Raw genomic sequence first — 12,426 nt, 5'->3', positions numbered from 1 at the left:
GTTGTGTTGTGACAAGGTAGGGGTAGTATACAGATGATAGCCCTATTTGGTAAAAGACCAAGTCCGTATTATGGCAAGAACAGCTCAAATAAGCAAAGAGACGTGGGTTAGTCAATCCGGAAAATTTCAAGAACTTTGAACGTTTCTTCAAGTGCAGTCGCAAAAACCATCAAGTCCTATGATGAAACTGGCTCTCATGAGGACCGCCAGAGGACAGGAAGACACATCTCAACATCAACTGTTCAGAGGACACAGCGTGAATCAGGCCTTCATGGTCGAATTGTTGCAAAGAAACCACTACTAAAGGACACCAATAATAAGAAGAGACTTTCTTGGGCCAAGAAACATGAGCAATGGACATGAGACTGGTGGAAATCTGTCCTTTGATCTGGAGTCCGAATTTGACATTTTTGGTTCCAACCGTCTTTGTGAGGCGCAGAGTAGGTGAACGGATGATCTCCGCATGTGTGGTTCCCACCGTGAAACCTGGAGGTGTGATGGTGTGGGGATGCTTTTCTGGTGACACTGTCGTGATTTATTTAGAATTCAAGGCACATTTAACCAGCATGGCTACCACAGTATTCTGCAGTGATACGCCATCCCTTCTATTTTGCGGTTAGTGGGACTATCATTTGTTATTCAACAGGACAATGACCCACAAAACCCCTCCAGGCTGTATAAGGGCTATTTGATAAGGAATGAGAGGGATTGAGTGCTACATCAGATGACCTGGCCTTCACAATCACCCGACCTCAACCCAATTAAAATGGTTTGGGATGAGTTGGACCGCAGAGTGAAGGAAAAGCAGCCAACAAGTGCTCCGTTTGTGGGAATTCCTTCAAGACTGTTAGAAAAGCATTCTTCATGAAGCTGGTTGAGAGAATGCCAAAAGTGTGCAAAGCTGTCAAGGCAAAGGGTGGCTACTTTGAATAATCTAAAATATATTTTGATTGTTAAACACTTATTTTTGGGTTACTACATAATTCCATATGTGTTATTTCATAGTTTTGATGTCTTTACTATTATTCTACAATGTAGAAAATAGTCCAAATAAAGAAAAACCCTTGAATGAGTAGGTGTGTCCAAACGTTTGACTGGTACTGTATTTCTGAGCTCGAGTTCGAATCAGTTTGTTTTATTTGTTACATTGTATTTTTGTCGTTTGGTAAGGTTGGTTTCAAATTGTCAAATGAACTAAAATGCCTATACGAAACCACATGTTCATGTAAGTCATTTTGTTTATTGGGCAACAATGCGCACTTTAAATCCATCTATAATATCATGGAGCATCACTTTGTGTCCCAATCGTATTACTTCAGCTTTCTCTTCCGACCACATGCGGGAGGGAAACGGCTCCATAGCTGCTCTAACTGCGACGGGCAGTGAATATGTGCTTCGTTTGGTGCGTTCCCGAGTGCGGGATAGAGTGTTCCCACCAGTTCAAATGGACAAACTAAAGGGGGTAAACCCACTAGAGTGGGAAGAAATGTTTTTGGGTGTGAAAGCCCCCTTAGTTGGTAAAGTCATTGGAATTTGTGTAAATTGTGTTTTTCTCTCTTTCGGGGCTCACCTGGCTGCAGAATTACTGGCTCCTATAACCCTCTGGCAACGTTAAGTGTTAGCCTCCTATTACCCCATCTAGGTCAGTGATCGTACATAGTATCTGTGAGTGACTATATCACTACTAAATTATGCTTACGTTTGGGCCGTTATTGTCATCCTACTCGGGCATGTGTCAATACATTTTGCACATTGAGGAGATCAAAGTAAAGAAGAGGTGTGTGTGTGTGTGTGTGTGTGTCCTTCATTTCACATCAGCCCTTCATCTTGGATGCAGGATGTGTGTGTCAGCAGTGTGAGTCTCATTGCACAGCCTATTGACCTCTGTCTAGCACCAAAGGGTACTATGGGAATGATCACAATCTCCAAATGTACTTTTGCTGCTCTGCTAAGGCACACGTGTAGTGACTCTAGGGTGGAAAAAAAGGTGAGATTCCAGATTTCCGTGTTGTCACAGTTGGTATGGAAGTTGATAATCCAATGGCAATGACTGGGAGAGCATTGTGCATTTGCAATGCGAATGTTGTTTGTCTGCCTTGATTTGAATCCTGGTCTGTAACTTGTAAGGGCTGGGAGAATGTTTTATCTTGAGCCTTCAGGGAGGTGGTAAGTCCTTTCTTTTTTTTTTATTCTGCTTTGAGTCAGTAAGACCTGCAGCTCCGGGACGTGTTCAGGATTGGTGTTGCATTGCACTGTGTTGGCAAACCTTGTTTATCAAAGTGACCCAGCCTTTAATTTCAATTAGTGTGTCAGCAGGCCCAAGAGATTACCCCTATGCTGATCAGAGAATGGTTAAAAACACACACACACACACGCGGACGGACATGCGCTACAGTAAACGCAATCGCTACCAGGAATTACCAGTTACATTTAAACATGCCGACCACAGCCATTGTGTTTAACACACACTGCAATGCTGATTAATTGAGGCCAATCTGCCCCGCGATCAATACATTAGTCTAACAGACAGTCCATGTTGTGATATCATCAGCCTCTACAACGGCACAGACCAAGGCATTTACCAGCCTTTTGAGTTGGATACAATTGACAGATTTAATAGTGCTGTAAGGGTTGACCATTTCCCCTAAATAGCTTGGATTTCACTCTCACGGTCGATCCTTTCACACAACCTGCGACAGGAAGAGCCTCAGAGAGCCAGGAATGTGTATTTTTATGAGTTTTTCCCCCCCTTCCTTGCTCTCTTGATGTTTAAATCCTAGAGGCCTCCGCACTTACCACCTGCACTGACTCTCTGCACCTTAGCACACATGCACCCACTTACACACACGCGTGCGCGCGCAAACAATTCAAACACTTGCCCCCCCCAATCCCCTCTTCCCTGATAAATGTGTACATTTTGTACTCTAAATTGTGCCTTCCTGTATTATACTTATGCAACAAACAAAAAAAGATTCTACTGAACCAAGGACTTTGTTTGTATTGGTATCTTTTATAAATTCTTATTGCTTTTGCATTGTCGAAGGAACCTGCAAGTAAGCATTTTGGAAGGTGTATACCATGTGTACCCTGTACATATGACTAATACAACTTGAAACACTTTACGATTGTAAATAACGTGAAGTGAGGTCATGGTCCACTATGAGTGCGGAGGACATGCAAAAGTCAGACGAGGACCTTCTTACTGTGCCAGCAAATAAAATCAATTTCTACAGATAGTCGATGTCACAGATGCTTCCCCACACTCCGAAGAGAAAGGCAGCCAGGTATTGAAGGACCATTGGGTGTCTCTGGTCTGATCCGCTGGTACAGAGACCGAAGGATAAGGGGTCTCAAACAGTTAATTTCACAGCAGTAGTTACTTCAGAAACGTTCAGCGTGGCCTCTCCCTTGCTCTTGGCAACTATTAATCTATGCTGGCTAGAAACCACAACGCATTTTTTAATAGTCTCCAATTCCAACCTCGTCTGTTCACATGCCTGGGCGCGTGTAACCAGGGCTACACTTTTGACAATGGCGGCATAGAATGAGAGATTGGTAGCAGTAGTATGATGTATTTTACGAGGCATGAATTATGCCTATGTTTGTGTAAACACTGTTAGTAAAGTAGTCCAGGTTCTGTTGTACATTTTATGTAACAGTTTGCCCCCAGAGAAATGGGTATGTTTATACAACAGCGAGTGTTTTCATTGTCCAATAAGGCTATATCTAAAATGCGTTTAATCTTCACTTGAGCTAACAGTTGGTAGGTACTAAAGCGGTTGTACCTCCCAGGTGCCCTGTATTTGAGGGCCAGCTTCTGTCTTTAGAGATCAGGGGATGGGGTGGTTGTGCCAAAACGAGGCAGAAGCAGTTTTGGATTGTTTCCAGTTTACTCTGCTAGTCTCTGGCTCCAGGCCAAAACAAGGTCAAGTCACATGGGTCACACCTCCTCCTGTTTTACATTGTGAAATGCCTGGATGAGGTTACATAGCGATACCTCGGGAATGTCCAGGCCAGCCTGTAGACGTCATTCCACTCGCTGTTTCCTTGTTGTGAGTCATTGCACAGGGCGTTCGGTTTTCTTAGGGAAAGTATTAGTGTGAGCAGATGCTGCATGTCCTGGATGGCATTAGTCCTTTGGCTCACTTTTTATTTGATTTTATACCCACTGTTAGACACTGACTCTGGGACAGTTGGTCATGGTTATATGATCCCCCCCCCCCCCCCTTCCCCATCTACCTAGGATGTGTGAGGATATAGCTAGCTTTGAGTATGACGTGAACCTCACACAGAACACTATTGAAAGTTTACAGGAATTCAACCTATTAAGCATTGCATCATGGAATTGGATATCTGTGTAACAGGAGTAAAATACCTCTGTTTACCCTGCCATTCCTTTCCCTAGCCTGGCAACATATCCATTAGCTAAGTGTTAGCCAGTGATAAAGATACACAGCACCTCCCTTACCATAGGTGTCCCATGATACTGGCGCTGAAAGATTTACTTGAATACGATCAAAGACGAGAGCGACCTCAACAGCGCGTTGGAGATGCTAACATAAATGGTTGTCTTGTGTTTGGCAGCCAAAACGAGGCGCTGTGGGAAAGAAGAAGCAAGGAAGTCTGAGAGAGAGAGAAGCTGGCCTTCAAATACGGAGAACCTGGGAGGTACAACCGCTCTCCGTGACCGCCGGTAACTTCAGGACAAAGTTGACGACAAATACAAAGTTACCAACGTCTTTGCAATTGATACAAACCAGCGAAAAAAGATGCGTCCAATTAAAACCCGAGATGACGGCATTAAAATACAGTAGGCCTTTTCCAGGCAAAATGAAGGCAGTTACGAATGTATTGTAATGTTTTTAAAATGTATAACAGATTTTACAATGTAATAAGTGTGTGCCCTCAGGACTCTACTTTACTACCACCTATCTATGCCACAAAATCCATATGTACATGTGTGTGTATAGTGTGTGTGTGTTTTGTATGCATGTGTCTATGTATGTGTCGCTTCACAGTCCCCGCTGTTACATAAGGTGTATTTGTATCAGTTTTTTAAATACATTTTGTTACTGCTGGCATGAGTTACTTGATGTGGAATAGAGTTCCGTGTAAGTCATGGCTCTATGTAGTACTGTGCACCTCCCATAGTCTGTTCTGGACTTGGGGACTATGAAGAGACCTCTGGTGGCACGTCTTGTGGGGTATGCATGGGTGTCTGAGCTGTGTGCCAGTAGCTCGGCGCGTTCAACATGTCAATACCTCTCACAAATGGAGATGAAATCCATCTCTCCTCCACTTTTGAGCCAGGAGAGATTGACATGCGTACTATTAATGTCCCTTGACCGCACGACCAAACAGTAGTGCTGGTGCGTCAACTAGAGCCTGTAGGACCTGCCTTGTTGATAGTGCTGTTAAGAAGGTAGAGCAGTGCTTTATTATAGACCGAGTTCTCCCTATCCTAGCTACTGTTGTATCAATATGTTTTGACCATGACAGTTTACCATCCAGGGTTACTCCAAGCAGTTTAGTCTCAACTTGCTCAGTTTCAGTCAATTGAGTACTATTTTTCTACTTGTAGGCTACCGTCTGTAATTTGCCTCCAATATATTTCATGATGTGTAGCATGCCGTGCGCAATGATTTACCAAATCTTGATTTGTTGCATTGTTATAGGGTAAGCAATAGAATAAGCCGCATCAGTATTTGCAAACATAGATATTATCACCTATCTAGGAGCTGATCCGTCGTCAGTATTGTGGAATAATTCTAATGTTAAGGTAAGATTTGAATGGATAAATCTGATCCGAGAGCAGCTTTGCCTTTCCTGCGATCCTCAGTATCGACATGCCTCAATGCGTTTAGCGAACATTCTCCACGGGTGGTGTTTTGGGAAACGTGGGTTACATCTTCGGCCGTTGTAGGAAAGATGCATTGTTAAATCACTCGGAAGATGCATTGTTAAAACACTAGTTTGTCCAGGTTTTCCATCGCTATCCAGAAACCGGGCCCTGGACAGTTGAAATGAACGTAGTTGATACCTTGTTGCCTGTCTACCTCCTTGTCTACCTCCATCTTATTGTGTTAGCCTATCCCATTCGAATAATATCAAGTCATTCTTTCTCTTGTGGATTAAAGAAGGACATTGAGGAAGAGTCTTCTTGAGATATTTTCTGTATCTGCTATTCTGTGTCATGGGGGAACATCCCTTGTGATGAGGTCTTAGTTCAATAAGGTCTTAGTTCAATTACAGTGATGAAGTAGGTTGAGGTGTTCTCTGCCAGAACTCTGTGCTACAGTCATTTTTAATGACCTAAAACCGTTGCATTAACGAGAGAAACTTTTACGGGTCTTAATTCGTCTTCTTTTCACCCCGTCTCTCTGCTCAGTCAAATAAAAAATGATTTGGGGACTGTTAAGGTAGTTGTGGGCAAAAAATATCTGTTCCCATAAGAACAGGCGTAGGCAACCCTGGTCCTGGAGTGCAGCAGATTCTTATTTTTAGTTCCAACCAGGCACCGCATCTGATTCTACCAATCATCAGACGTGCTACTTGGACAATGTCAGTGACTGGTTAAAGACTGCCAGACTGTCCAGGTGCCTTTGACAGTGACTCTCCAGGAGCAGGGTAACTGATAGAAATATGTATTGGCTGAGACATTGATGGGCTTTTATTGCTTTATTTTTCAGAGGAAGAGTTGAGGAAACTTCGGGAAGAAACCAACATAGACACTCTGAAACAGGATTTGGAGAAGGAGAGATCGAAGAGGTTGGACTTGGAACAGAAACTGAACTTGGATGTTCTCAAAATGGGGTAAGGGGCATGTGTGCACATGCGCCACTGCTGGCGTCCTTGTGTTAGTGTGTCTGTTGTATTTGTCAGTCCTTGTTAAAAATTGGCATTGGGAATTTCTCAAGAAGCAGAGCCAGGCTACCAATAAGCAATAATTGTTTTTCCCCTGTCATTTTGCTTTCACTTGTCTGACACAATTATGTCTCAATAAGTGAATGTGTTTTTCTGAAGCCATGACTAATGCTCTACCTACCAGCAATGCCTTTTCTCTCCTGTTCCTAGACCGGAAGATTCCCCATCACAGCGACCCAGAGAAACGCCTCCAACTGCCAACGGTACAGGTAAGCCAGAAACGGGTAGTCCACAATAGACAACTGAAGATGCGTACAGACACGCTAATTCACACATTTTTTGAATACCTTTCATTGCAGACTTGACGCTCCCCAGACTGCACATCCCAGGATTTCAGCTCCATAACATGCCATCTCTCACCATTCAAATGACCTGTCTCGTAATGGTTCCGAATGGAAATTTGCCATTGGAGATGGTCTCAACATCTCTGTGTGGGAGTTAGAGGCGAAACTATGTGCTTTTCTAAGCCCCTCTGGTTTTTGATGGGTAGAGCGCTATCTATCTTTCCCGTGTTTGTGTGTGTGTGTGCGTGCATGCACACGCTTGTATGTATGCAACGCCTAGCATGAGTATCAGGAAGTGTGCGTGGCGACAGGAATTGCATCCCTCTCCCTCTCTGTAGGGACTGTTACACATTCATAGGTGGATGAATGCAGCTGTGGGACATGGCCTCTTATGATGGAACATTGCCTTTCTACTCCCCTGTGACCATGCTCAAGTCTTGATTTGGTCTCGCACCGGGTTTCTTCATTCAATTCTGTCAGCCTTGTTTTCAGATGAGGGTTTCTTTGTACTGCGAGATACAATATGTGACGACCGGCTCGATTCGGTCCTATGTAGCAAAATTTGAAATTGTGTTTTAAAAAAAATATTAGATAAAAGTACACTCTGAGCTAGAATATTGTATATCATACACTACAGTTGAGGAACAATGGGAAAGTAGATAGACTTGAATGCCCTTGAATGTTTTGGTGCACCTAATGGAGAGCTCTTCTTTGTTTACACCCATTCAGCATTGTTCACACCCTCTTAATTAAGCCTTAGCACCACCGATCTCTTTTAAGGATTCACATGTGAGGCCATGTGCTAAACAGAGTAAGAGTGTAGTAAATAACCAAATATTTCAAGACTAAAAGTGTTGATAGTAGTAGCCAAAATACACTATCTAGTTCAAAATATGATTGTAATCACCCCTGGCTAACTTGATGGGTCATGTAATTATCTGACTAATTGGAGTCTTGTTTAGACATGTAGTTAGCTAGCAACCAATTAACCTAATGGTGCATTCAAGACGACTGGGAACTTGGAAAAATACGAGGTCAAATCATGACCTCAGTGATCTTCAGGTCGGAAAGTTAAGGCTCTAGAAAGAGGCCAAAGTTCCAGAGTTGGAAATACGAGTTAGATGACGGTAAAAAGTTCTCAGTTGTCTTTAACACGCTGAAGGCAGAAGTCAGAGTTCTGAGTTCCCAGTTGTTTTGAATGTGGCAATAATCCCAACCCATATACTACTAAAAATACAAACTGATTGTCATAGCTAGCCAACATGCATGAATCTGCAGGTAGCTAAAGCTAATCAACTAGGTTCAATTTTAGCTAGCTAGCTAACATTAGGCTATAACTAGCTATGCAAATGGCTTCCTGAGATACACAGATCATACACGTAACGTTAGCTAGCAAGCCAGCCAGCTAACATTAGCTAGCTAGATAGCTAACAGTACACTTTAACTTGCAATGAAAGCAACTTTAGAAATGTGTAGTATCTGAAAATGTAGCTAGCTAGACCCTCTTACATGGATAAACGCTTCTCGCTGTCTGTCACAGATGCCATGGTTTCCCTTAATTTGAAGATGTAATCCGCAGACAGGTGTTTTATACAACTTCTCTTTTATAATCCCGCCACATATTTGCAATCAAACGGCAGAATTTGTGCCATCTCCTTAGCTATCATACTCTTCTTCCACTGGGCATTCCACTGATTTCAAAAGTAAAACTTATTTCGTGACAACACTGTTAATCGCCGTCTGGTTCAATGAAAATGTTTTTGCCTAAATCAGGGATTTCCTCATCATCTGATTAATTTTCAGAGTCGGAGTCAGCATGGCACGATCGTCCTCAAGAAAGTGGAGAGCATTAACAACACTTTTGCAGTTCTTCATGATATTTCTTAAAAAAATACTTGGTAGAAAGGTTTACCTACACATACTGAGCAGGTCATGTTATAAACAGAAGCATGCTACACATGTCAGACCAATCCAAACTAATTTCTCGGCATGTCCAGCCCATCCATTGTCTCAGCCAATCATGGCTAGCGGGAAGGTTCCTGTGTTTTTCCGTAATTTAACAAATGTATTCGTATTTACAGAAATCTCTCAGTATAGATGTTTAGAAATTAAATTGTATACTTTATCTGCTACGTCATATTTAATTTTCGCCTACCAGTTGTGCGGCGCGGGCTACACGGAGAAGCAGCACAGCTTATAGGGGAAACCGCTCGAGTTCATCACACGACTCTCCCTTCAGTTTTGCTAGTGCAGACTGGAATATGCTAGGGATTCATCCGATAACATTGAGGAGCATACCACCTCAGTCACCGGCTTCGTTAATAAGTGCATCAAGGATGACAACGTCCCCACTGTGTCCGTATGTACATATCCCAACCAGAAGGCATGGATTACAGGCAACAACCTCACTGAGCAAAAGGCTAGAACTGCCGCTTTCAAGGAGCGGGACACTAATCCAGACCCTTACTAGAAATCCCGCTACAACCTCCGAGCCATCAAACAGTCAAAACTTCAATACAGGATCAAATCCTACTATGCCGGCTCTGACACGCGTTGGATTTGGTAGGGCTTGCAAACTATCACGGATTACAAAGGGAAACCCAGCCACGAGCTGCACAATTGAGTGAGCCTACCAGACAAGCTAAATGCCCTCTATGCTCGCTTTGAGGCAAACAACACTGAACCATGCATGAGAGCACCAGCTGTTTCGGACGACTGTGTGATCTCGCTTGCCATAGCTGATTTGAGTAAGAACTTGAAACAGGTTAACTTTCACAACGCCGCGGGGCTAGACAGATTAGTAGGATGCATGCTCAGAGCATGCGCTGACCAGCAAGCAAGTCTGACCTATTCAACCTCTCCCTGACCCACTCCAATTCGCATACCGGCCCAACAGCTCCACAAATGACGCAATCTGAATTGGACTCCACACTGCCCTCTCCCATCTGGGCAAGAGGCACAGCATTCAAAAACATAGTGCCCTCCAAGCTCATCACTAAGCTCAGGACCCTGGGACTGAACACCTCCCTTTTCAACTGGATCCTGGATTTCCTGACCGGCTCCCCCCAGGTGGTGAGGGTAGGCAACAACACACCCGCCACACTGACCCTCAACACGAGGTCCCTCAGGGGTGCATGCTTAGTCCCTCCCTGTACTCCCTGTTCACCCTTGAATGTGTGGTCACACACGGCTCCAACACCATCATGTTTGCTGATGACACAACGGTGGTTGGCCTGATCACCAACGATGATGAGACAGCCTAAAGGGAGGAGGTCAGTGACCTGGCAGTGTGGCGCAAGGACAACAACATCTCCCTCAACGTCAGCGAGACAAAGGAGCTGATCGTGGACTACAGGAAACAGAGAGCCGAGCACACCCCCATCCATATCGACAGAGCTGTAGTAAAGAGGGTCAAGATTTTCAAGTTCCTCGGTGTCCACATCGCTAAGGAATTATCATGGTCCACACTCACCAACACAGTCGTGAAGAAGGCACGACAATGCCTCTTCCTGCTCAGGAGGCTGAAAAGATTTGGCATGGGCCCTCAGATCCTCAAAGTTCTACAGCTGCACCATTTGAAAGCATCTTGACTGGCTGCATCACTGCTTGGTATAGTAACTGCTTGGCATCCGACTGCAAAGTGCTATAGAGAGAAGTGTGGCTGTCTGAGTACATCACTGGGGCCGAGCTCCCTGCTATCCAGGACCTCTAAAAAATTGTCAAACTCCAGCCACCTGAGTCATAGACTGTTTTCTCTGCTACTGCACGTTAAGCGGTACCGATGCACCGAGTCTGGAACCAACAGGACCCTGAACAGCTTTTACCCCCAAGCCATAAGACTGCTAAATAGTTCGTTTGAGTAGCTATTGGTTAGCCATTGGTTAACTATTTAACTAACTGCATTTACATTTTTTGGACTGATCACATACAGTTGGGCAAAAAAGTATTTAGTCAGCCACCAATTGTGCAAGTTCTCCCACTTAAAAAGATGAGAGAGGCCTGTAATTTTCATCATAGGTACACTTCACTATGACAGACAAAATGATCCTACATTGTAGGATTTTTAATGAATTTATTTGCAAATTATGGTGGAAAATAAGTATTTGGCCAATAACAAAAGTTTATCTCAATACTTTGTTATATACCCTTTGTTGGCAATGACAGAGGTGAAGGCTTACAGAAAACATTTTACGGTTTTTTTACGTTTTTTTTTAACATTTTAAGGTTTTCACAAACTGTTGCTGGTATTTTGGCCCATTCCTCCATGCAGATCTCCTCTAGAGCAGTGATGTTTTGGGGCTGTTGCTGGGCAACACGGACTTTCAACTCCCTCCAAAGATTTTCTATGGGGTTGAGATCTGGAGACTGGCTAGGCCACTCCAGGACCTTGAAATGCTTCTTACGAAGCCACTCTTCGTTGCCCGGGCAGTGTGTTTGGGATCATTGTCATGCTGAAAGACCTAGCCACGTTTCATATTCAATGCCCTTGCTGATGGAAGGAGGTTTTCACTCAAAATCTCACGATACATGGCCCCATTCATTCTTTCCTTTACATGGATCAGTCGTCCTGATCCCTTTGCAGAAAAACAGCCCCAAAGCATGATGTTTCCACCCCCATGCTTCACAGTAGGTATGGTGTTCTTTGGATGCAACTCTGCATTCTTTGTCCTCCAAACACGACGAGTTGAGTTTTTACCAAAAAGTTATATTTTGATTTCATCTGACCATATGACATTCTCCCAATCTTCTTCTGGATCATCCAAATGCTCTCTAGCAAACTTCAGACGGGCCTGGACATGTACTGGCTTAAGCAGGGGGACACATCTGGCACTGCAGGATTTGAGTCCCTGCCTGCGTAGTGTGTTACTGATGGTAGGCTTTGTTACTTTGGTCCCAGCTCCCTGCAGGTAATTTACTAGGTCCCCCCGTGTGGTTCTGGGATTTTTGCTCACTGTTCTTGTGATCATTTTGACCCCACAGGGTGAGATCTTGCGTGGAGCCCCAGATCGAGGGAGATTATCAGTGGTGTTGTATGTCTTCCATTTCCTAATAATTGCTCCCACAGTTGATTTCTTCAAACCAAGCTGCTTACCTATTGCAGATTCAGTCTTCCCAGCCTGGTGCAGGTCTGGTGTCCTTTGACAGCTCTTTGGTCTTGGCCATAGTGGAGTTTGAAGTGTGACTGTTTGAGGTTGTGGACAGGTGTCTTTTATACTGA

General features: G+C 43.9%; 1 protein-coding gene across 4 annotated transcripts in view; it reads left to right on the top strand.

Annotated features, from left to right (window-relative positions):
- The window catches only part of LOC115134477 (GRAM domain-containing protein 4-like), a 41,686-nt gene that overhangs the window by 11,689 nt on the left and 17,571 nt on the right, over positions 1 to 12,426 (top strand). For all 4 annotated transcript variants that reach the window (XM_029668488.2, XM_029668486.2, XM_029668490.2 and 1 more), the window contains 2 exons: positions 6,690 to 6,813; positions 7,075 to 7,133. In XM_029668488.2, the coding sequence (XP_029524348.1) occupies positions 6,690 to 6,813; positions 7,075 to 7,133 (183 nt within the window). The remainder of the gene's footprint in view (positions 1 to 6,689; positions 6,814 to 7,074; positions 7,134 to 12,426) is intronic.

The sequence above is a fragment of the Oncorhynchus nerka genome, linkage group LG9a (assembly GCF_034236695.1).
Source record: "Oncorhynchus nerka isolate Pitt River linkage group LG9a, Oner_Uvic_2.0, whole genome shotgun sequence".
NCBI lineage: Eukaryota > Metazoa > Chordata > Actinopteri > Salmoniformes > Salmonidae > Oncorhynchus > Oncorhynchus nerka.
Note: the sequence above shows the minus strand (reverse complement) of the source record. Positions and strands in the feature narration are given on the sequence as shown.